At 48.2% G+C, this 22,500-nt stretch overlaps 1 protein-coding gene across 1 annotated transcript in view; it reads left to right on the forward strand.

Moving 5' to 3' along the window:
- LOC130129897 (vasoactive intestinal polypeptide receptor 2-like) overlaps positions 1 to 22,500 on the forward strand; it is a 75,521-nt gene that overhangs the window by 47,578 nt on the left and 5,443 nt on the right. Inside the window, exons 7-11 of the mRNA XM_056299578.1 lie at positions 2,692 to 2,842; positions 9,500 to 9,560; positions 16,868 to 16,937; positions 18,732 to 18,823; positions 18,965 to 19,100. Of these exons, the coding sequence (XP_056155553.1) occupies positions 2,692 to 2,842; positions 9,500 to 9,560; positions 16,868 to 16,937; positions 18,732 to 18,823; positions 18,965 to 19,100 (510 nt within the window). The remainder of the gene's footprint in view (positions 1 to 2,691; positions 2,843 to 9,499; positions 9,561 to 16,867; positions 16,938 to 18,731; positions 18,824 to 18,964; positions 19,101 to 22,500) is intronic.

Below are 22,500 nucleotides of genomic sequence, written 5' to 3' on the forward strand. Positions count from 1 at the left end.
TGGGATAATGTCCTGACTACACAGTATGGGATAATGTCCTGGCTACACAGTATGGGATAATGTCCTGACTACACAGTATGGGATAATGTCCTGGCTCCACGGTATGGGATAATGTCCTGGCTACACAGTATGGGATAATGTCCTGGCTCCACAGTATGAGATAATGTCCTGGCTACACGGTATGGGATAATGTTGTCTCTGATGTGTCCATATGACAGGTAATTAGGAGGGGGTTTGATTGTAAAATGTGTTTTATCCTTAAAAAAAACTGTGTAAATGTTCTCCCTGAAAGTGATTGTGGGATGCTTGTGGTCTTGTTTTTTTGTTGATTTTCTATTTTCTCCTGGGCGTCAGATTTACTAGCCATGAGAAAAACCAACATGTTTTCAGCTCAAAAAAAACATGTTTTTTTAAATTTAAAGTTTACTACCTCCCGGAAACTCCAAATAAGTCAACATGTGTATATATCAGCCAAAATGTAAAACTTATCAACCATACTGACTCAGACGTGAATTTGTAGTTTTTTCAGCACTTGACTTTTGAGCTGGACTCCAAAACGGCTTATTTATTATTATTATCCTTTAAACTTATATTTATTGGATTTTTTTATTTTACAAATCACAAAACCAACATATGAAATAAATCCAGTATTATTTCCATCCCTCCGCTGCTCCCTAACATGTCCCCCCCCCTTATTTTATATATGGCTTCAAGACTGCGCCCCCTTCTGGACACACCGGTCATATCACACACACGCTCTCTCTCTCTCTCTCTCTCTCTCTCTCTCTCTCTCTCTCTCTCTCTCTCTCTCTCTCTCTCTCTCTCTCACTGTCTCTCTCTCTCACACACACACACACAGAAAATACAATTTAATGTGCATTAAAATAGAAGAAGCGTGTCACAAGTGTTTAGCTTTGTGGATGTGCAGAATGTATGCAGGCTTAAATATTTGATATTGAAAGTTCACAGGTAGAAAGAAAAGAGTGAGAGAGAGAAAAGATGGAGGGAGAGAAAGAAGCGGTGAGTGAGGTGAGAACTAAACAAAAGGAGAGAAGATTGAAAGGGAATGAGCCGCCACTGCTTGTTCTTCTTCTTCTCTCTCTCTCTCAGTAAATGGGAGATGAGATCGCGGTCCCGTTTGTCCCATTAAGGCTTTTAGTGTTAACTATTGATGGACCTGTCACTGTTGGCTGTCACGCAGCCTCTGGAGACCCGGTCGTGTTGAAGTCATCTGGGTGTGGAGTGGATATGGTTGAGCAGGTAGCTGGGGCATCCTGACGGGGGCGTGGGGAGGACAAAACGCAGGGAGAGAGACGACGAAAGGCAGAGTCTGTACCTTCCTGTTCTGCCTACAGGACTGTGTGAGCTGAAAACCCAGAAATGTCATATACATTACAAATCAAGTCTGTGTCTATGTTAGATGGGCGGCACGGTGGCCCCGTGGTTAACACTGCTGCCTCACAGCAAGAAGCCACTGGGTTCGAACCCCAGGCCCCGCCCCAGGTCCTTTCTATGTGGAGTTTGCATGTTCTCCCCGTGTCTGCGTGGGTTTCCTCCGGGTGCTCTGGTTTCCTCCCACCATCAAAAAGACATGCATGTTAGGGTTAGTACTCCAGCCTGTGCCCCTGAGCAAGGCATTGGAAAGAAGAACTGGAGTTGGTCCCCGGGTGCTGCAGCTGCCCCACTGCTCCTGTACAGTAGGATGGGTTAATGTCATCGTATGTATGCACAAATGACAAATAAAGTGTATTCTATTCTTTTCCCCCCTTTTCCCCCCAACTATACCCGTCCAATTACCCCACTTCCGAGCCGTCCCAGTCGCTGCTCCACCCCCTCTGCCGATCCGGGGAGGGCTGCAGACTACCACATGCCTCCTCTGATACATGTGGAGTCGCCAGCCGCTTCTTTTCACCTGACAGTGAGGAGTTTCGCCAGGGGGCCGTAGCGCGTGGGATGATCACGCTATTCCCCCCAGTTCCCCCTCCCCCCTGAACAGGCGCCCCGGCCGAACAGAGGAGGCGCTAGTTCAGCAACCAGGACACAGACCCACATCCGGTTTCCCACCTGCAGACACGGCTAATTGTGTCTGTAGGGCCGCCCGACCAAGCCGGAGGTAACGCGGGGAATCAAACCGGTGATCCCCATGTTGGTAGGCAACAAAATAGACTGCTACGCCACCCGGACGCCCCCAATATTCTTTTGTTTTTTTGTTGTTGTTTTTGAAGTCTGGAAAGCAATATCATTCAGAGCAAGTTTTTTTTTCCTGTAAAATCAGAGGTCAGTCTGGTTTCAGTGAGCATCTTCATCATTTAAAAATGTCAGTGATCTCTGTCATTACTGAGTTTGCCACTAGGGGTAAGTAGGGTAATGGAGGCTGTAGCTCACCTAGAAATGACACGGGCCTCACCCAAAACGTCTGCAACTTCTTCACTCTTTTTGCTGTTTGGTGACCATACCTAACCACCATCATGATGGCACCTTGTGAACGTGTCTTGCTTGCAGAGGTGCAGGCGAGCATGGGTGTCTTTTCAGTCAGTGCGCCCCCTAAGGTTGTGAGTGACACTTTTTCAGAATCAAGCTTGTAATTTGTTTATTACTTCATTGACTCTATTTTCTTGTTGTTGTGTTTTTTTGGGGGGGGGGGTTGTGTTGTTGACTGTATTTTCCTCATCGGTTTTGTTGTCGTTGCAGGTCGGCTGTAAGACCAGCCTGGTGTTCTTCAACTACTTCATCATGGCGAACTTCTTCTGGCTGCTGGTGGAGGGTCTGTACCTGCACACCCTGCTGCTGGTCATGCACGCCTACTCCACATGCCTGACCATCTACATGCTCATCGGATGGGGTAGGAGGAGGATTCATTTAACACTCGCACCAACACTCTTCTATTGACCGCTGCTTTTTTTCCCTCTTCTCCTGTCTGTTACTACTGTCAGGAAATGGGTAGAACACTGATGATTTCTTTTTTCACAGACCGGATCTTCTATATTTAAGACTAATGAATAACTAAACATTGTCACATTTTCAATGTCCGGGTTGCATACCAGTCTGTTGCCTACCAATACGGGGATCGCTGGTTCGAATCCCCATGTTACCTCCGGCTTGGTCAGGCGTCCCTCCAGACACAATCGGTTGTGTCTGCGGGTGGGAAGCCCGATGTGGATATGTGTCCTGGTCGCTTCACTAGCGCCTCCTCTGGTCGGTCGGGGCGGCTGTTCAAGGGGGGGCGGAACTGGGGGGAATAGCGTGATCCTCCCACGTGCTACATCCCCCTGGTGAGACTCCTCACTGCCAGGCGAAAAGAAGCGGCTGGCGACCCCACATGTATCGGAGGAGGCATGTGGTAGTCTGCAGCCCTCCCCCGGATCGGCAGAGGGGGTGGAGCAGCGACCGGGACGACTCGGAAAGAGTGGGGTAATTGGCCAGGTGCAACTGGGGGGGAAAAATGGGGGGGGGAAATCCAAAAAGAAAAAAAATTTCCAAAATTATAAAATATCACTCGCAACAAGAAGTATTGGATTTATTCAAAAATGTGACAGGTGGCTGCAGGCAGCAGTGTTGAGTAACCTCTAAGCAGCTTGATTTATTAATATTATGACTGTGTGCTTGAGGAATTAGAAGTTACTCAACACATTTGTGTGGAACCACGAGCCATGAAAATGTGTATTTATCATGATGTCTTGAGATCCAGTGTGTAAAACCAGAGAAGATGAGTGTTGTTGTTCATGTCCAGCTCCTGGGTTTGGGATGAATGTAACAGCTGCATAGTTGAATGAAGAAATGACCGATGTGGGGAAAGTGGAGGAGATAAAGGACTCTGAGGTAAAGGACTTCCAGGGCTGATGAAGATCTGCTATGTTTAAGTCTCAGCATGCATGTTTGTACTGAGGAAGTCCCACTGTTATGCACTCCTGCTACAGTCCTTAATCTCCGTCCTGATATGGATCTGTTTGGGAAATGTCCTCTTCTTCCAGTTCCTTCCCACTGTCAGAAGGTAAAAAGAAAGGTATGGCGTCCATTTGTCAATAATGAAACAGTTTTTGGCAGTGCGGTGGCGCAGAGGTTAGCGCAGTCACCTCGCAGCAAGAAGGTCCTGGGTTCGAACTCTGGGGTTGTCCAACCTTGGGGGTCATCCCAGGTCGTCCTCTGTGTGGAGTTTGCATGTTCTCCCCGTGTGTGTGTGGGTTTCCTCCGGGGGCTCCGGTTTCCTCCCACAGTCCAAACACATGTAGGTCAGGTGAATCGGCCGTACTAAAAATTGCCCCTAGGTGTGAATGTGTTGGCCTTCTGATGGCCTGGCGGCCTGCCCAGGGTGTCTCCCCGCCTGCCGACCAATGACTGCTGGGCTAGGCTCCAGAATCCCACGACCCTGGTTGGGATAAGCGGCTTGGATAATGGAACGGAAACAGAGTTTTGCTCCACAAAGTATGCCGGTTTGATGCTGTTCTTTTTCAAAGAAACCTGTTTTAAGCACTAAAGATAGATTGTCACATCCAACTGATCTGATGGTCATGATCAAGACCCCCCCCCCCAAAAAAAATCCCACTTCAGCAATGGGTTGAGGAACACGTGAGGAACAAAGAATTGTTTACTTTAGAAGTACGAGCTGTGCTGGATGTGTCACAGTGCTGACTTTTGACCCGGAAACTCACAGACAAAGTTCAGCGCTGAACCTCCAACAATGTGTGAGAGGTGAGGGGGGCTGACCTCGAACCTGCTTATTGAGTACCAATAAGGGTCGGGGTGGGGTGGGGGTAGTATACTTTGGCAGGGCCGTCACAGGGGAGTGTGAGTCCCTGCTCATTAATATACATGCACATGAATCACAACCACACACATCTAGATCTATACTGCACATGTACTTGCAGTGCAGTACATTTTAACAAGTAGAATAACGCAGCATCATCATGCACATGACCTCAGCTGTGACTTGGTGCTGTTAGTCCTTCAAAAGAAAAAAAAAACAATCAACTGTAGAGCTGTTGACTTTATATTATCAAGTGAGCTCAGCTGTCACGTTATTTTGGCACGTTGCAGCATGACCGTATGTTAGAATTCGGTATTTCAGGTGTATAACCTACGTTTTATTCAGCTTTGAGATCATCTTTCAGACCGGTCATCACATGTAGCCTACGGTCAGTCACATACACCCGCCAGCTTTCAACGCCTGCTCATCCACCACATCCCTAGAAGCGCTGACAAATTTATCCAGCTATCCTCACAGTGACTTATGAAAGTCTACCTTCTTTTAAAAAATGTTTCTGTTTCTCAGCATCCGACTCATGTTTACGAAGTCGGCCGTGCTCCTGTGCAGCCGACATTGTTTCCTCTTCTTCCTCTTCCTCGGCGAGCAGCGAGATGGAGCACGCGCTACGTAACGACGCATTAGCAAAAACAAAAAAGCTGAACAATTTGTTTGATTTTTTTCATGTGACCTTGATATGCATAATGGAGCTGACACACAGGAGGTTCACTTTAGAAGCATGTGGGGTCAAGAAAAGTAATTAAAAAAAAATATACAATTATATTATTGAATTATTGTATATAATTATATATAATTACATATAATGATATTATTATATATAATTTATTATTTATATTATTATATTATCATTATATAATTATTATATCATTTTATATCATTTCATTTTTAACATGTGCCTGCACATTGTTTTTAATGGCAATAAATTGAATTGAAATTGAATTGAATTATCAGTTTTATTATTGGGGCAGCACGGTGGCCCATTGGTTAGCGTTGTTGCCTCACAGCGAGAAGGTCCTGCCTTCGAACCCCAGGCCATTCCAGGTCTTTTTGCGTCTTTGTGGGTTTCCTCCGGCTGCTCCGCTTTCCTCCCACCATCAAAAAGACATGCATGTTAGGGTTAATACTCCTGCCTGTGCCCCTGAGCAAGGCAGTGGAAAGAAGAAGTGGAGTTGGTCCCCGGGTGCTGCAGCTGCCCACTGCTCCTATGGGTTAAATGCAGAGAACCCATTTCATTGTAAGAATAAACTCAAATAAAGTGGTTTTCATTTCATATTAAACAAAATGCAGGATTGCAGGCAGGCACGAGGCCCTGTGTGGTCGCACACTCTGCACAGCCCATGTGACGGTTTGTCCCTTTGGTGCCAAGCTAGTCTCTGTAGATCAGTGATACTCACCCGTGTACAATGGAGAGTCATGTGTGTGCGGGTTTTCTTTCCAACCCAACACTGCACTGCACCAGCTTTGGCTGAAGGTGTGTTAATCTGTGAAGTCAGCTGGTGTGGTTTTACACTAGAGTGAAAATCTGCACACACCCGGTCCTAAGGTGCTCAAATGTAAATGACAGTTCCTCGCTTTCCATTCATTTTCCATGTAGGCGGCGTGTGATGCAGGCTGGTGGCGCACAAAGAGTTTCCGGAGGGGGTGTCTGAGTGGCGTGGCGGTCTATTCCGTTGCCTACCAATTGCTGGTTCGAATCCCTGTGTTGCCTCCGGCTTGGTCGCGCGTCCCTACAGACACACTTGGCCGTGTCTGCGGGTGGGAAGTCGGATGTGGGTATGTGTCTTGGTTGCTGCACTAGCACCTCCTCTGGTCGGTCGGGGCGCCTGTTCAGGGGAGAGGGGGAACAGGGAGGAATAGTGTGATCCTCCCACATGCTGCGTCTCCCTGGCGAGACTCCTCACTGTCAGGTGAAAAGAAGCGGCTGGTGGCTCCACATGTATAGGAGGGGAGGCATGTGGTAGTCTGTAGTCTGCAGCCCTCCCCGGAACGGCAGAGAGGTTGGAGCAGAGACCGGGACGGATCGGAAAATAGGGTAATTGGCCAGGTACAATTGGGGAGAACCCCCCCCCCCAAAAAAAAAGTTTCTGGAGGTGATGTGTGGTGTTGGCTACCCCACTTTTACATGAAGAAGACTGCTGCTCAACTTTATGCAAATCACAGGTGTTCACCGCCTCACCATACTCTGGAACATTGTGAATAAATGTTCCAACTAGATCTAAAACGAAGCACATAAAATTAAGGGAAATGTAGGGCAGCTGCACGACTCCCGTCACTGAAAAAAAAACATTTACATGTGAAGGTACCATTAACTAGACAGGAAGCTTTCACCTTCAGGGACTGTTCATACGGTGTGTATATAATCTGCACAGTCTGTACGTAACACACAATTCATCTTCAAAGTGTACAAGCCACTAGAGTCTGAGACCAGCTACACAGGGAGTGGCTCCTATAATCATTTTCTCCTGCATCCATCTTGCATTAATGTTGCAGTTGTGTTGAAGATGAGAATAAACTTTACTCTTCCCACTGGTGAAACTGGAAAGCTGTGGAAGGTTAAGAGGGACGAGGCTGATCGTATGGTTCCTCATCATTAGATGGATGCAAACTCACGAAAGTTGTACAGCGTTTATTTGCTGTCTGATTTAACTAAATGACACCTATGGTGATACTGGGGCTCAAACTGGTGTTTGACCAGTGCTGTTGTGTCAGCACCTTCCCCTCTGCCCGACCCAGAGCATCGCTGAAGCTGAGTTTTAATGAGTGATGCTGTGGCGTCTGTTAATAAATCAGGAATCAGGAACACTTGTCATTTTATTCCATGTACGAAAGTACATGGAATTAGACGGAATATCGTTTCCCCCAGCCCACAGCAGTGCAACACAAAGACAAAAACACATTTCCAAAAACTACAACTACTACAAGAACACACATATCCAAACTAACACATATATCCAGACTAAACAAAACATCACTGTCCAAGAGAACGAACACCAGCCAGGATGACTGTCGGAACTGCCGGTCTGCATGGGCTAGCAGTTAGCTTAGCCTGCCCCGCTTCCACGTCCTGTCAGACCGACCTTGGTGTTACCTCCTCGGTCACAGCTCTGGTCAGGCCCGTGGTCCCTGGGCCCACCATACGCAGCAGACCAGGCTCCCTCAACCAATCCAAAGCCAGCTCTGCCTACCAGACACCTTCACCACACCTCCCCGCACTCCACACGACAACACTAAAAACACAGGCAACGCTAGGCGAGGCCGCCGCCCGACCACCCTCGGTGTGATCGGAATTGACGGTTGGCATGGGCTAGCAGTTAGCTTAGCTTGCCCCGCTTCCGCATCCTCGGTGTTCCCTCTTCAGGCGCAGCTCCGGATAGGGCCGTGGTCCCTGGGGCCACAGGATGCAGCAGACCAGGCTCTCTCAGCTGATCCCAGCCGGTACTGGGTGAGGCTGCCAGAAACGTGAATTTGCGCTGCCATCTTCCCACACTGGAAGCGGTGTAAACAACTTAATAACGATCTTCTACCAACTTGTTCTCTCTATAGTCTATATTCTATATATATATATATATATATATATGCTTGTTAGCTACTTTACTTCCTCTTAAAACTCGCCACTCAAAACTTCTCCTGCGTTTGGCTGGTGTGGTAAAGACGTGAACTGCTGTGCATCATGTAGTATTTTCCCCGGAAAAGTGCTGCCAGATACTGTCCAGTACAACAAGCAGTTACTGGGCGATGACAGAAGAGTGATTGTATGGGGGTTTTTTTCCTACATATACAGACACCTGCGTTTAAGCAAACGCACACACTCATACTGACGCACGCGCACACACACACACACACACACACACACGACATACATCTCCTCGCACCACGTGGAGTGGGATTGATGGGTAAGATGGAGGCGTGTGTTTAATAAGAGGCTGGTATGTAAACAGTCTGTGTTCATGTGTCCGCAGTCACTTCCCCCGTTCCTACGTATGTTTTGTGTCAGCCGCTGGCATGGGACACCTTCAGCCACCGCGTGTTAACACGGCATCGACTCTAATGTACTGCTTCTTAGCTCACGCTGTGTGTGTGTGTGTGTGTGTGTGTATAAAAGCATATGTCTTTGCCTGTATGTGTATGTATTTTCCCCTGTTGCTGTCAAAACCCTGGTTTGTTGTGTGAAAATAAAGAATTTTGCATTGGCGCAGCGGGAGTCCAGGAACAAGTTTTACTTTGAGCACTAACATTTGTATTGTTTAAATGTGTAACAGCTGCGCCATGTGTCATCTATACTGACCATCGTCAACACATTTTAAGGGCAGAGTGACTGGCGGGCCACATCTGAAAGTTCCCTTCATATTCTCCATTGATGGAAAGTTGAACGGACCTGCTTGTGGTCCAGAGGACACAGATCAAACTCACCACTTTAAAGCTTCATACATCCAAATAACTCCTCTCTCTCTCTCTCTCTCTCTCTCGCTCTGTCTCTCTCTCTCTCTCTCTCTCTCTCTCTCTGTCTCTGTCTCTCTCTCTCTCTCGCTCTTTCTCTCTCTCTCTCTCTCTCTCTCTCTGTCTCTCTGTCTCTCTCCCTCTCTCTCTCTCTCTCTCTCTGTCTCTCTGTCTCTCTCCCTCTCTCTCTCTCTCTCTCTCTCTCTCTCTCTCTGTCTCTCTCCCTCTCCCTCTCTCTCTCTCTCTCTCTCTCTCTCTCTCTCTGTCTCTCTCTCTCTCTCTCTCGCTCTGATTCTGCAGGCATCCCTTCAATATTTGCTGCAGCATGGATACTGTGCAGGATATACCTGGAGGACAAAATGTAAGTTGACACTTCCTGCTATGACATAGATAAATAGATAGCTATATACTTCATTGTCCCCGTGGGGAAATTTGACAGAGATAGACCCGTCAACACATATGGGCACACAACACCAGCAAACAAAAGACAGAGAGTACACATCTACTACTGCTTCTACTTTTGGCTGCTTCCGTTAGGGGTCACCACAGCGGATCATCTGTTTCCATCTCTTCCTGTCCTCTGCATCTTCCTCTGTCACACCAGCCACCTGCATGTCCTCCCTCACCACATCCATAAGCCTCCTCTTTGGCCTTCCTCTTTTCCTCTTCCCTGGTAACTCCATATTCAGCATCCTTCTCCCAATATACCCAGCATTTCTCCTCCACACATGTCCAAACCATCTCAATCTTGCCTCTCTCGCCTTGTCTCTAAACTGGCCAACCTGAGCTGTCCCTCTAATATATTCGTTCCTAATCCTGTCCTCCTTCGTCACTCCCAATGAAAATCTTAGCATCTTCAACTCTGCCACCTCCAGCTCCTCCTCCTGTCTTTTCGTCTGTGCCACTGTCTCCAAACGATATAACATAGCTGGTCTCACGACCATCTTGTCAACCTTCCCTTTAAGTCTTGCTGGTACCCTTCTGTCACAAATCACTCCTGACACTCTTCTCCACCCACTCCACCCTGCCTGCATTTTTGTCGCCTCTCTTCCACACTCCCCATGACTTTTAACGGTTGACCCCAAGTATTTAAACTCATCCACCTTCATCACCTCTACTCCTTGGATCCTCATCATTCCACTGTTCTCCCTCTCGTTCATGCATGTGTATTCTGTCTTGCTCCTACTGACTTTCATTCCTCTTCTCTCCAGTGCACACCTCCACCTCTCCAGGCTCTCCTCAACCTGCACCCTACTCTCACTACAGATCACAATGTCATCCATGAACACGCGTCCACGGAGACTCCTGCCTGATCTCGTCCGTCAATTTGTCCATCACCATTGCAAACAAGAAAGGGCTCAGAGCCGATCCTTGATGTAATCCCACCTCCACCTTGAACCCATCTGTCATTCCAACCACACACCTCATCGCTGTCACACTTCCCTCATACATATCCTGCACCACTCCTACATACTTCTCTGGAACTCCCGACTTCCTCATACAATACCACACCTCCTCTCTCGGCACCCTGTCATATGCTTTCTCTAAATCTACAAAGACACAATGTAACTCCTTCTGGCCTTCTCTGTACTTCTCCATCAACATTCTCAAAGCAAACATCGCATCTGTGGTGCTCTTTCATGGCATGAAACCATACTGCTGCTCGCTAATCGTCACCTCTCCTCTTAACCTAGCTTCTATTACTCTTTCCCATATCTTCATGCTGTGGCTGATCAACTTTATACCTCTGTAGTTGCTGCAGTTCTGCACATCGCCCTTGTTCTTGAAAATCGGTACCAGTATGCTGCTTCTCCACTCCTCAGGCATCCTCTCACTTTCCATGATTGTGCTAAACAATCCAGTTAAAAACCCCACTGCCATCTCTCCTAAACATCTCCATGCCTCCATCTGGAATGTCATCAGGACCAACTGCCTTTCCATTCTTCATCTTCTTCATAGCTGCCCTCACTTCCTCCTTGCTAATCCACTGCACTTCCTGATTCACTATGCCTACATCATCCAACCTTCTCTCTCTCTTAGTATTTTCTTCATTCATCAGCCCCTCAGAGTACTCCTTCCACCTTCTCAGCACACTCTCCTCACTTTTCAGCACATTTCCATCTCTATCCTTGATCACCCTAACCTGCTGCACATCCTTCCCAGCTCGGTCCCTCTGTCTAGCCAGTTGGTACAAGTCCTGTCCTCCTTCCTTAGTGTCTAAACTGTCATACAACTCACCATACGTCTTTTCCTTTGCCACCTCTCTCTTTGCTTTACACCGCATCTCCTTGTACTCCTGTCTACTTTCTTCATCTCTCTGCCTATCCCACTTCCTTCTTTGCCAACCTCTTCCTCTGTATACTTTGCTGTACTTCCTTGTTCCACCACCAAGTCTACTTGTCTTCCTTCCTCTGTCCTGACACACCAAGTACCTTCCTAGCTGTCTCCCTCACTATTTCTTCAGTGGTTGCCCAGCCATCTGGTAACTCTTCCCTACCAAGGCACATGGAACAAGGCATCATGATATACTCAGTAACGGCTATATAAATCTTGGCAACATGTGTAGCATTCAAGATGGTTTTTGTAATCTTTCCCAAGCCTGTCTTAACTCCTTCCTGAACTCCACACAACAGTCTTCCTTCTTCAATTTCCATTTGATCCTTGGCTCAGCCTTTACTCTATATAAATATATACAAATCCTATATAAATATAGTGATTACTATTATTGTTATTATTCACTCTCTTCCTCTTCTTGGTCTCCAAAGTTATCCTACAGAACACCAGCCGATGCTGCCTAGCTACGTTCTCCCCTGTCACCACCTTGCAGTCTTCAATCCCTTTCAGATTGCCCCTCCTGCATAAGATATAGTCCACCTGTGTGCACTTTCTTCTTTCTCTTCCATCTCACGCCCAACATGCGGGCCCTACGCGCTGATAACATTCATCATCACACCTTCGATTTCCAGCTTCATTCTCATCACTCTGTCCAACACGTTCTTCACCTCCAACACACTGTCGACATCCTCTTCCTTCAGAATTGCCCCTACCCCATTCGTCCTCCCATGCACACCATGGTACAAGAGTTTGAACCCACCTCTGATGCTCCTGGCCTTACTCCCCTTCCACCTGGTCTCTTGCACACACAGTATATCTACCTTCCTTCTCTCCATCATATCAGCCAACTCTCTCTCTTTACCAGTCATAGTGCCAACATTCAAAGTTCCGATTCTCACCTTGCACTCCTACCCTTCCTCCTCTCCTGCTGCCTCTGGACATGCCTTCCCGCTCTCCTTCTCCTTTGCCCAACAGTAGCGTAGTTTCCACTGGCACCCTGCTGGCAACAGTATCAGTGGCGGTCATTGGTAACCCAGGCCTTGACCAATCTAGTATGGAAATCTGATATATGAGCCACATATTTGATTTGGCAAAGGTTTTACGGTGCCTGTTTTATGCAACCCTCCCCAATTATCTGGGCTTGGGACCAGCACTAAGAATGCACTGGCTTGTGCATCCTCAGTGCTGGATTAAATATATATAGAGTACACAGTACACATATGGGGTAAAAAAAACAGAACCTGAGGCATCAATCAGTTTGTGTTTTTGTCCTGCAGCACAGCCTCTATACCTTCTGCTTAAGCTACTGTTTAAAATTTGCCTGCCTGATGCTAACAGCTCATACTGAGAGTACAGAACGTGGGATGGACCACAGAGGATTCTCTTTACCTGTTGAAGTATGCACTGACCAAAGAGAGACTGAAGATTATAATGATCTTTCTGACCAATGATTTTCATTGCAGTCTGAACTAAATGAGATAACTTTGATTTTGATGACACAGGAAGGTTCCCAAACCATGCAGTCATTCCATACCTGAGTACACTTTCTAATACAGCCGGATAAAGCAAAAACACAAGTTTTTGTTTGACTCCATACAGACGCAATCTACATAAAAAAATACATTCTCTGGATGAGTTGAGAACATACCCAGTCAACGTGAATATTCCAGTTAAAGTGCTACCAATGTGGACACTAAGATACTTATAGGACTTGTGTAATTGGCCGGTTATGTATAACCACTGGACTGTAGTCACCAACATCTTTAGGATCAAAAATAATCTCGGTTTTATTTATATTCAAAATTAGGTGATTTATGTCGCACCAATCAACAACTCCCTTACTTCTGAAGGAAAAAAAAATTGTATCATTATACCTGTAAAGTAAACTTAACATGGCAGAATCATCTGAGTGTTTGAAAATGTAGTTCTGTGAGTGCCTGGCAGAGCGCTCATTTGTGTACAGTGTAAAAAGAAGAGGTGAGCTGACGGAGCCCTGTGGCACTCCAGTATTGATAGTTTTTAGCTGAGACAGATTGTTATTCACCTTAACTCGCTGAGTTCTGTTAGTTAAAAATTATAACTGAAGAGTTGACATCCAGCTGTCTTAAGTTTCTAATTCAAAAGATATGGCTGAAAAGTGTTAAAAACAGAGCTAAAATCAATAAAAAGCTGCCGAACTTAAGTTCTACTGTCCTCAAGATGTTTTAAAACCAAGTGCATGATGGCAGTAATAGCATCATCTGTACTCCATCCCTGTCTGTAAGCAAACTGTAATGGGTCTAATTTGATTTTTTTTTTTTTTTTGATTTTGATATACTTTAGTGATCCCCGTAGGGAAATTACACTGTGCGTTTAACCCATCCTAGCTGTAGCTAGGAGCAGTGGGCAGCTGCAGCGCCCAGGGACCAATTCCAATTTGTCTTGCCATTGCCTTGGTGAGGAGGACAGACAGGAGTATTAACCTGAACATGCATGTCTTTTTGCTGTTCACATCCAATTTCAACATAGACACCACACCTTTCTCAAGGCATTTCATCACAACTGAAGTAAGAGGCAACTGGTCTAAATTCATTATTTTCAGTTGGAAGGGCTTTCTTAGGGACAGGAATAATTATAGACCTTTTCCAAAGAGCAGGACCCTTTTGAATATCTAAGAATCATTGAAAAAATGGGGCTTCATGCTGGTGTTAGCACTTCTGCACAAGTTTTTAAAAGAAAAGGTGACATCCCATCAGGAGCTATAGTTCTAGGATCGAGCCACAGTCTGTTCTCAAAACATTTAGTGGACATACTACGTGGGGGATAGAGTCCAAAATTATTTAAATCACTGGCCATTTTCAGGTCATCTGAAGTGACCAAGCCCTTCTTAGCTGGTTTCAAGTTCTTGATCGTCTTCATAGAGTCCCATAGTCTCTTCAAATTAGAACTATTAGTTTTCCTTTAAAATGTCTTTCTGTCATTTACTGACTAATCTCAGCTGCTGGTTCAATTCCTTCTGCACAGGTCTGAGTGGCAGGCGGTACTGGGTTTTACATGCTATTGTTTTCCTGTTAATGCAGACTTTTATTTGTTTTGTAATGTACGGATTGTTATTTGGATAGACAGCAACCTCATTTTTGACGACTAGGTTGTCTATGCAAAACTGTACATAGTCTGTTATTGCCTCAGTGGCTATGTCTATATCCTGGCTATGGAAGACTTTCCAGTCAGTGTGGAGAAAACAAACTTTCAGAGATTCCACACTGTCATTTGACCACACAGCTAGGGTTTTAGTCTTTGGTTTGCAGCTCTTCAAAACTGTCTTGTCAGAATTTGCTACAGGAGGCCTCAATCTAGCAGTATAGGCACTTTGTACATTCCCATAACACGTGTCCAAATTCTATTGTTCCGTGTGAAACATTTCACATATTGTTCATAACCAGGTAGCGCCAGTTCTAGCTTGCATGGTTAAAATATCAAGTATAAAAACAGTCGGTTATGTAGCCCACAGCTCTTGTAGCATTCACAATGGGAGACATATAGGCTGCACAGGGGATTATTATGACCAGATTCTCTGGGCAGGTAAAAGGGTCTTAAGGATAAGCAAACAATTTCAATGTCAGGGTTACATACCGTTGCGCTCTTACTGTGGACTGTTGAAACCTCTTATCACTCACAAATGCACAGATGCCGCCACCACGGCCTTTTCCCAAAGCTGCTGTTCTGTCTGCCGGGGTAAGGGAAAATCCTTCCACCTCACCCATGTCTCAGTAAGCACTATAGTGCCCACTTCCCAGTGCTCGTAACAGACCCTGGTGTTATTGTGTAGCTCCTTGGATGTTATTTTGCAACGATCTGATATTGCTGATGGAGGGTCTATGTCGCATCGCCAGACTCGCTGTCCGACCCCCCCCCCCCCCCCACCACCTTCTTCTTCGCCAACATCTGCTTTGGGTCGAATGAACTCTGACGCTTTCGGGCAGGTTTGCAGGAGCGGTAGAACCAACAGCACACCGGAGCAACAAGAGGGCATCTGTTGTGTATGAGAGCGATGACAGGATTGTGGATTAAAACAGAGTACATACAGGGATGGTCAAGAACATTTTTCAGAGGGCGTCCGGGTAGCATAGCGTTCTATTCCATTGCCTACCAACGCAGGGATCGCCTGTTCAGATCCCAGTGTTACGTCTGGCTTGGTTGGGCGTCCCTACAGACACAATTGGCCGTGTCTGTGGGTGGGAAGCCGGATGTGGGTATGTGTCCTGGTCGCTGCACTAGCGCCTCCTCTGGTCGGTCAGGGCGCATGTTCGGGGGGGGGGGGGATGGTGTGATCTTCCCATGTGCGAAACTCCTCACTGTCAGGTGAAAAGAAGCAGCTGGCGACTCCACGTGTATCGGAGGAGGCACGTGGTAGTCTGCAGCCCTCCCCGGATCAGCAGAGGGGGTGGAGCAGCGACCGAGACGGCTCGGAAAAATAGTGTAATCTGCCAAGTACAATTGGGGGCGGGGGGACAAATTTTCCGTCAACTTCCAAGTCACGTTGGCTTGTTCTAAACCCATTTAAAGCCGGCCTGAGCCTCATGCGGAGAGGGGATGAAGGGGGCAGGCTGGAACGCGAATGACTTGAGTGCAACAAATGTGAGTTGTTGATGTTTGTCTGAAGCATCTGTGGTTGTGGTACTTCAACCGGTCATCTTAAGAAATGAACGAGACAGTCTGTGTCCTGCTGTGCTGCCTGAGCTGCGCTCCTGTTTGGACAGTCCAACACTCCTCGCAGTGGTTAAAAATAATTCTTCGGTGATCTGTTTCCTGGTGCCTATCTGCATCATAACGGAGTTCACAGGTCAAGGCCAGGATAACAACCGTTCACCCGCTTCACTCGCTCATCCGCATTAAACAGACAGACTAGGATTGTCCTGGTTTTGCAACCTGTAGAGCGGCCCAGTTTCAAGGCCTGGAAAACAAACCGGCGCGACAGCGTAAGGACGAGGTCGCCATTCAGCAGAGACGCCTGTGTAAGACGGGTCCTGTTTGAGACCCAGGGAACCGGAGACTGCCCCGGTCTCTTCTTTGTTGGTGGAATTTGAGACGCCTTCTTCATCTTTTCGGTTCAGGCTAAAATCAAACAGACCGGACTTCTCATTCATCCCACGTTCCCGTAACAGATACTCATTTAGACCCCCCCCCCCCCCATCAAAGCCTCCCTTAATGGATTTTATGTCTCTATATTTAGTTTATTATCGCCGCGTGTTGCCTCGCGTGTGTTGCAAAACCAAAAATCCCCCATTAGGTAAAAACGACGTCTCGCGACCTTGAAACGTGACTTGCCTTTGGATTTGACTTCCTGTGTTTCAGGTGCTGGGAGACGAATGACGACCCCGTCCCCAAGAGGGTGATCAACTGGCCCATAATGGCCTCCGTCATCGTGAGTTTTATTCCTCCCCGCACACACGTCAGAACAGCTGCCGCCGTAGCCGCTAGACAGGCTGCCCGGTTTGAGGTTATGCTGATGTGAGGCCGGAGGCGGCAGGTTGGGCGCGTGCCCGGGGTCGAACCCTGCTCGCTTTCATATGCCGTCTTCTAATTTTCACTACACTCAAAAACACACTCCCCACATACACACAAGAGAGGCTCGTTTTAAAGTCTTATTTTCTTATAAAACAAGTGCAGAAATAACCAATGAACAGGCGAGTAACGGGAGTAACTGAACTATGATGACTGTTGGCTGCTGAGTAATATAGGAGAGAAAATGGCTTTTCTATGGCGTTGGTTTGCTTCCTTGTCATTCAAATGTGCTGTTACGTCAAGCACTGTACGGCATAAATTCACAAATCACATCGTCCCAAACACAAGCTTGTGCGATCCTTTGCGTCACAGTTATAAATACTAGTTATCTGTTAAACTTGAATATGAGGTAAATGTTGAAGGTGGTGCTGTCTTTACTATGGTTATGTTTCTCAGCAGCATCTGCAGTCGTCACAACATTAGCCGCAAAACGGCTGATGGTTTGCGCCCCGAAACCGCCATTATGTTTTCCCCTGTGACAAAAACAAATCTCCCCACATTAGACGCGTGTTTCACAGTTTGGTCACTGAATGGTTTGTTCTCTCCGTCAGGTGCTGTCTGTATGGCAGCAGGTTTATGGATCTGGACTCAGTGTTGCACTCACGAGAGCCGTGCTTTAACAAAACGAGTCTGCAGCTTTGTGCTGTGGTTAAGTGTAGGTCAGACCGCTGACAGCGAGCAGCTCACCAGCAATAGATGTGCTGTTAGTACCTTCCTGCTTCAAAACTCATATGCGCATGTAAGACGTGACACGTATATATCATCCATCCATCCATCCATCCATCCATTATCTGAACTGCTTATCATTCATATATATATATATATATATATATATATATATATATATACACACACACACACACACACACACACACACGTGGAGTCACCAGCCGCTTCTTTTCACCTGACAGTGAGGAGTATCACCAGGGGGACGTAGCACTTGGGAGGATCACGCTATTCCCCCTCCCCCCAAACAGGCGCCCCAACCGACCAGAGGAGGCGATAATGCAGCGACCAGGACTCATACCCACATCCGGCTTCCCACCCACAGATGAGGCCAACAAGGGGATTCGATCCGGCAATTGGTAGACAACGGAATAGACCACCACGCCAACCGGACATCCCTTGGACTTTAAAGTGATTCTGGGGGTCGCCGGGTAGCGTAGCGATCGCTAGTTTGAATCCCTGTGTTACCTTCGGCTTGGTCGGGCGTCCCTACAGACTCAATTGGTCGTGTCTGCGGGTGGGAAGCTGGATGTGGGTATGTGTCCTGGTCACTGCACTAGTAACTCCTCTGGTCGGTCAGGGCGGCTGTTCGTGGGGGGGGGGGACTGTGGGGGAATAGCGTGATCCTCCCACGTGCTACATCCCCCTGGTGAAACTCCTCACTGTCAGGTGAAAAGAAGCAGCTGGTGATTCCACATGTATGGGAGGAGGCATTTGGTAGTCTGCCGCCCCCCCTGGATCGGCAGAGGGGGTGGAGCAGCGACTGGGGCGTCTTGGCAGAGTGGGGTAATTGGCCGGATACAATTGGAGAGAAAAAAAGGGGGTAAAAATCCACAAAAAAAAGAAAAAAGAAAAAAAAAGTAAGGTGATTCAGACACTGGTTCTTTCTTCCCTCCTTCCTGTGCTGGAATCTGGTTCCGGCCTCCAGATCAACTTCATACTCTTCATCAGCATCATTCGCATCCTGGTCCAGAAACTGCGTTGTTCTAACGTCGGAGGAAACGACCAATCACAGTACAGGTACGGTCCGAGAGCCCGCCAGGAGACTTACCGCTTCCAGCGGTGCAACTCAAACCTGTCTCTGTGTGTGTGTTCATGTTTGCATGTGTGTTTCACTGTGTGTATATATAGTATATATTTACGGGTGTGCGTTTGTTCCAGACGCCTGGCTAAGTCCACCCTGCTGCTCATCCCTCTCTTCGGGGTGAACTACGTGGTGTCTGTCTATATGGAAACGGCTGATAAGAGCATGGAGGACTTCAAAATCCTCTTTGACCTTGGCCTAGGTTCCTTTCAGGTAACACACACACACACACACACACACACACACACACACACACACACACACATCATGCGTCTTACAGTAGGAAATGGGCCCATCCTGATGGGATATTGTGCGGCGTGATCTCTCCCAGCAATGCTCAGATCTCGCTCCATCTCTGTGGAAAGAAGCGATCTTGCAACAACACGCTTTTTGGCCTCCGGGAAAAAAATGTAACGGTGTCACAGCGATGATTTAGCTCCTTCCCAAACATCCATCAGCTGAACAACTCAAAGTGTGATTGCGCTGAAATCTCCCCAGCGATGCCCAGATTCATTCATTTCCTCATCTTTCAGAGAGAAATAGTGCAGCAAGCTGCTGCTGGCTTCCCGGGAGCTGTGTTATAAATGGACCGACCGTATATCAGCATTATTGCCCCGAGTGTGGACAAGCCTGCATGTTGTGGATCTCCGCCAACACCACAGCATAGACATGTAGTGACGGATGTAAACTATTTGTTTATCCGTAGAGCTGTCAGATGGCTCGGGTCTGCATGACTTGTCAGCCTCAAACTTTTGTTTGTGCACAAACACTCACTTGATTGGTGTCAAAGGTCATCCAGAAGAGTTCATGAAATCGAATCCCCGTGTTACCTCCGGCTTGGTCGGGCGTCCCTACAGACACAGTTGACCGTGTCTGCGGGTGGGAAGCCAGATGTGGGTAGGTGTCCTGGTTGCTGCACTAGCGCCTCCTCTGGTCAGTCAGGGTGCCTGTTCGGGGGGGGGGGACTAGAGGGAATAGCGTGATCCTCCCACGCGCTATGTCCCCCCGGTGAAACTCCTCACTGTCAGGTGAAAAGAAGCGGCTGACGACTCCACATGTATCGGAGGAGGCATGTGGTGGTCTGCAGCCCTCCCCTGGATCGGCAGAGGGGGCGCAGCAGCAACCGGCACGGCTCAGAAGAGTGGGGTAGTTGGCCGGATACAATTGGTGAGAAAAAGGGGGGGGGGGGGTTAATGAAAAGTGTGTACACAACAGCCACACACCGTGCACTGCAGAGAGAACTACATGACGTCATCGCCATTTCACTTTGCGGCTCAAAGTGTCGTAAAATACTGACGTCACAGTTTCTCCCCCTCCTAGCTGAGAGTGTGTAGGAAGGGACGCCCGGCTGGGAAGTCGGATGTGGGTATTTGTCTCGGGGCGGCCCCCGGATCAGCAGAGAGGGGGTGGAGCAGCGACCGGGACGGCTCAAAAAGAGCGGGGTAATTGGCCAGATACAGTTGGGGAGAAAAAGGGGGAAAATTGAAGAAGAAGAAAAAAAGTGTGTAGGGAGCTCCACAACCAACTCCTCAGTCGTACTCTGAGGAAGAGTTGTCATTTTATTTTCGCTTTGATTCCAGTGAGTAATTCAGAGACGCTTGTGTAAAGTTATTAAATCCAATTCCAAGGCAGCACCTTAACGTTTAAACTCCTTTATTAACTTACTCAGCTTCCATGCTCGGCGATCGTAACTATCTACAGCGATTCTACATTTCCGGGGTTTTTCTTCTTCTTTCGTTCAACCCACAACCACATACAACAACATGAACCAAGAGCGCCCCCAGTGAATAAAACAAAACGACATCAAATTACAACACAAGAAGCATCACGTGCATTATGAACCATAAACATTACAGCTTGATAACTATGGGCCCTGGTCTTTCCAGGTTACAGTGTTGTCAGGGCAACAAAAATCACATTTCCTTACAATTATTCATACTACACAACCATATTAGTAATTCTTAAAACAATGTGGTACTCCATCAAGTACCATGCATTAACAGACCTTCAACCAGACAGGGAGGACTAAACAGTGAAATCAGCTGGTGTAGTGTCGAGCTGGGAGCTGGTGTGGTGTCGAGCTGGTGTAGTGTCGAGCTGGGAGGTGGCGTGGTGTCGAGCTGGTGTAGTGTCGAGCTGGGAGCTGGCGTGGTGTCAAGCTGGTGTAGTGTCGAGCTGGGAGGTGGCGTAGTGTCGAGCTGGTGTAGTGTCGAGCTGGGAGGTGGTGTAGTGTCGAGCTGGTGTAGTGTCGAGCTGGGAGCTGGCGTGGTGTCAAGCTGGTGTAGTGTCGAGCTGGGAGGTGGTGTAGTGTCGAGCTGGTGTAGTGTCGAGCTGGGAGGTGGCGTAGTGTCGAGCTGGTGTAGTGTCGAGCTGGGAGCTGGCGTGGTGTCAAGCTGGTGTAGTGTCGAGCTGGGAGCTGGTGTGGTGTCGAGCTGGTGTAGTGTCGAGCTGGGAGCTGGTGTGGTGTCGAGCTGGTGTAGTGTCGAGCTGGGAGGTGGTGTAGTGTCGAGCTGGTGTAGTGTCGAGCTGGGAGCTGGCGTGGTGTCAAGCTGGTGTAGTGTCGAGCTGGGAGCTGGCGTGGTGTCGAGCTGGCGTGGTGTCGAGCTGGCGTAGCGTCGAGCTGGTGTAGTGTCGAGCTGGGAGGTGGCGTGGTGTCGAGCTGGTGTAGTGTCGAGCTGGTGTAGTGTCGAGCTGGGAGGTGGTGTAGTGTCGAGCTGGTGTAGTGTCGAGCTGGGAGCTGGCGTGGTGTCGAGCTGGTGTAGTGTCGAGCTGGGAGCTGGCGTGGTGTCGAGCTGGTGTAGTGTCGAGCTGGTGTAGTGTCGAGCTGGTGTAGTGTCGAGCTGGTGTAGTGTCGAGCTGGGAGCTGGTGTAGTGTCGAGCTGGTGTAGTGTCGAGCTGGTGTAGTGTCGAGCTGGTGTAGTGTCGAGCTGGGAGCTGGTGTAGTGTCGAGCTGGCGTGGTGTCGAGCTGGTGTAGTGTCGAGCTGGTGTAGTGTCGAGCTGGGAGCTGGCGTGGTGTCGAGCTGGTGTAGTGTCGAGCTGGTGTAGTGTCGAGCTGGTGTAGTGTCGAGCTGGTGTAGTGTCGAGCTGGGAGCTGGTGTAGTGTCGAGCTGGTGTAGTGTCGAGCTGGTGTAGTGTCGAGCTGGGAGCTGGCGTAGTGTCGAGCTGGTGTAGTGTCGAGCTGGCGTGGTGTCGAGCTGGGAGCTGGTGTAGTGTCGAGCTGGTGTAGTGTCGAGCTGGGAGCTGGTGTAGTGTCGAGCTGGTGTAGTGTCGAGCTGGCGTGGTGTCGAGCTGGTGTAGTGTCGAGCTGGGAGCTGGCGTGGTGTCGAGCTGGTGTAGTGTCGAGCTGGTGTAGTGTCGAGCTGGTGTAGTGTCGAGCTGGTGTAGTGTCGAGCTGGTGTAGTGTCGAGCTGGGAGCTGGTGTAGTGTCGAGCTGGGAGCTGGTGTAGTGTCGAGCTGGTGTAGTGTCGAGCTGGTGTAGTGTCGAGCTGGTGTAGTGTCGAGCTGGTGTAGTGTCGAGCTGGGAGCTGGCGTGGTGTCGAGCTGGTGTAGTGTCGAGCTGGTGTAGTGTCGAGCTGGGAGCTGGCGTGGTGTCGAGCTGGTGTAGTGTCGAGC

The sequence above is a fragment of the Lampris incognitus genome, chromosome 19 (assembly GCF_029633865.1).
Source record: "Lampris incognitus isolate fLamInc1 chromosome 19, fLamInc1.hap2, whole genome shotgun sequence".
Lineage (NCBI taxonomy): Eukaryota > Metazoa > Chordata > Actinopteri > Lampriformes > Lampridae > Lampris > Lampris incognitus.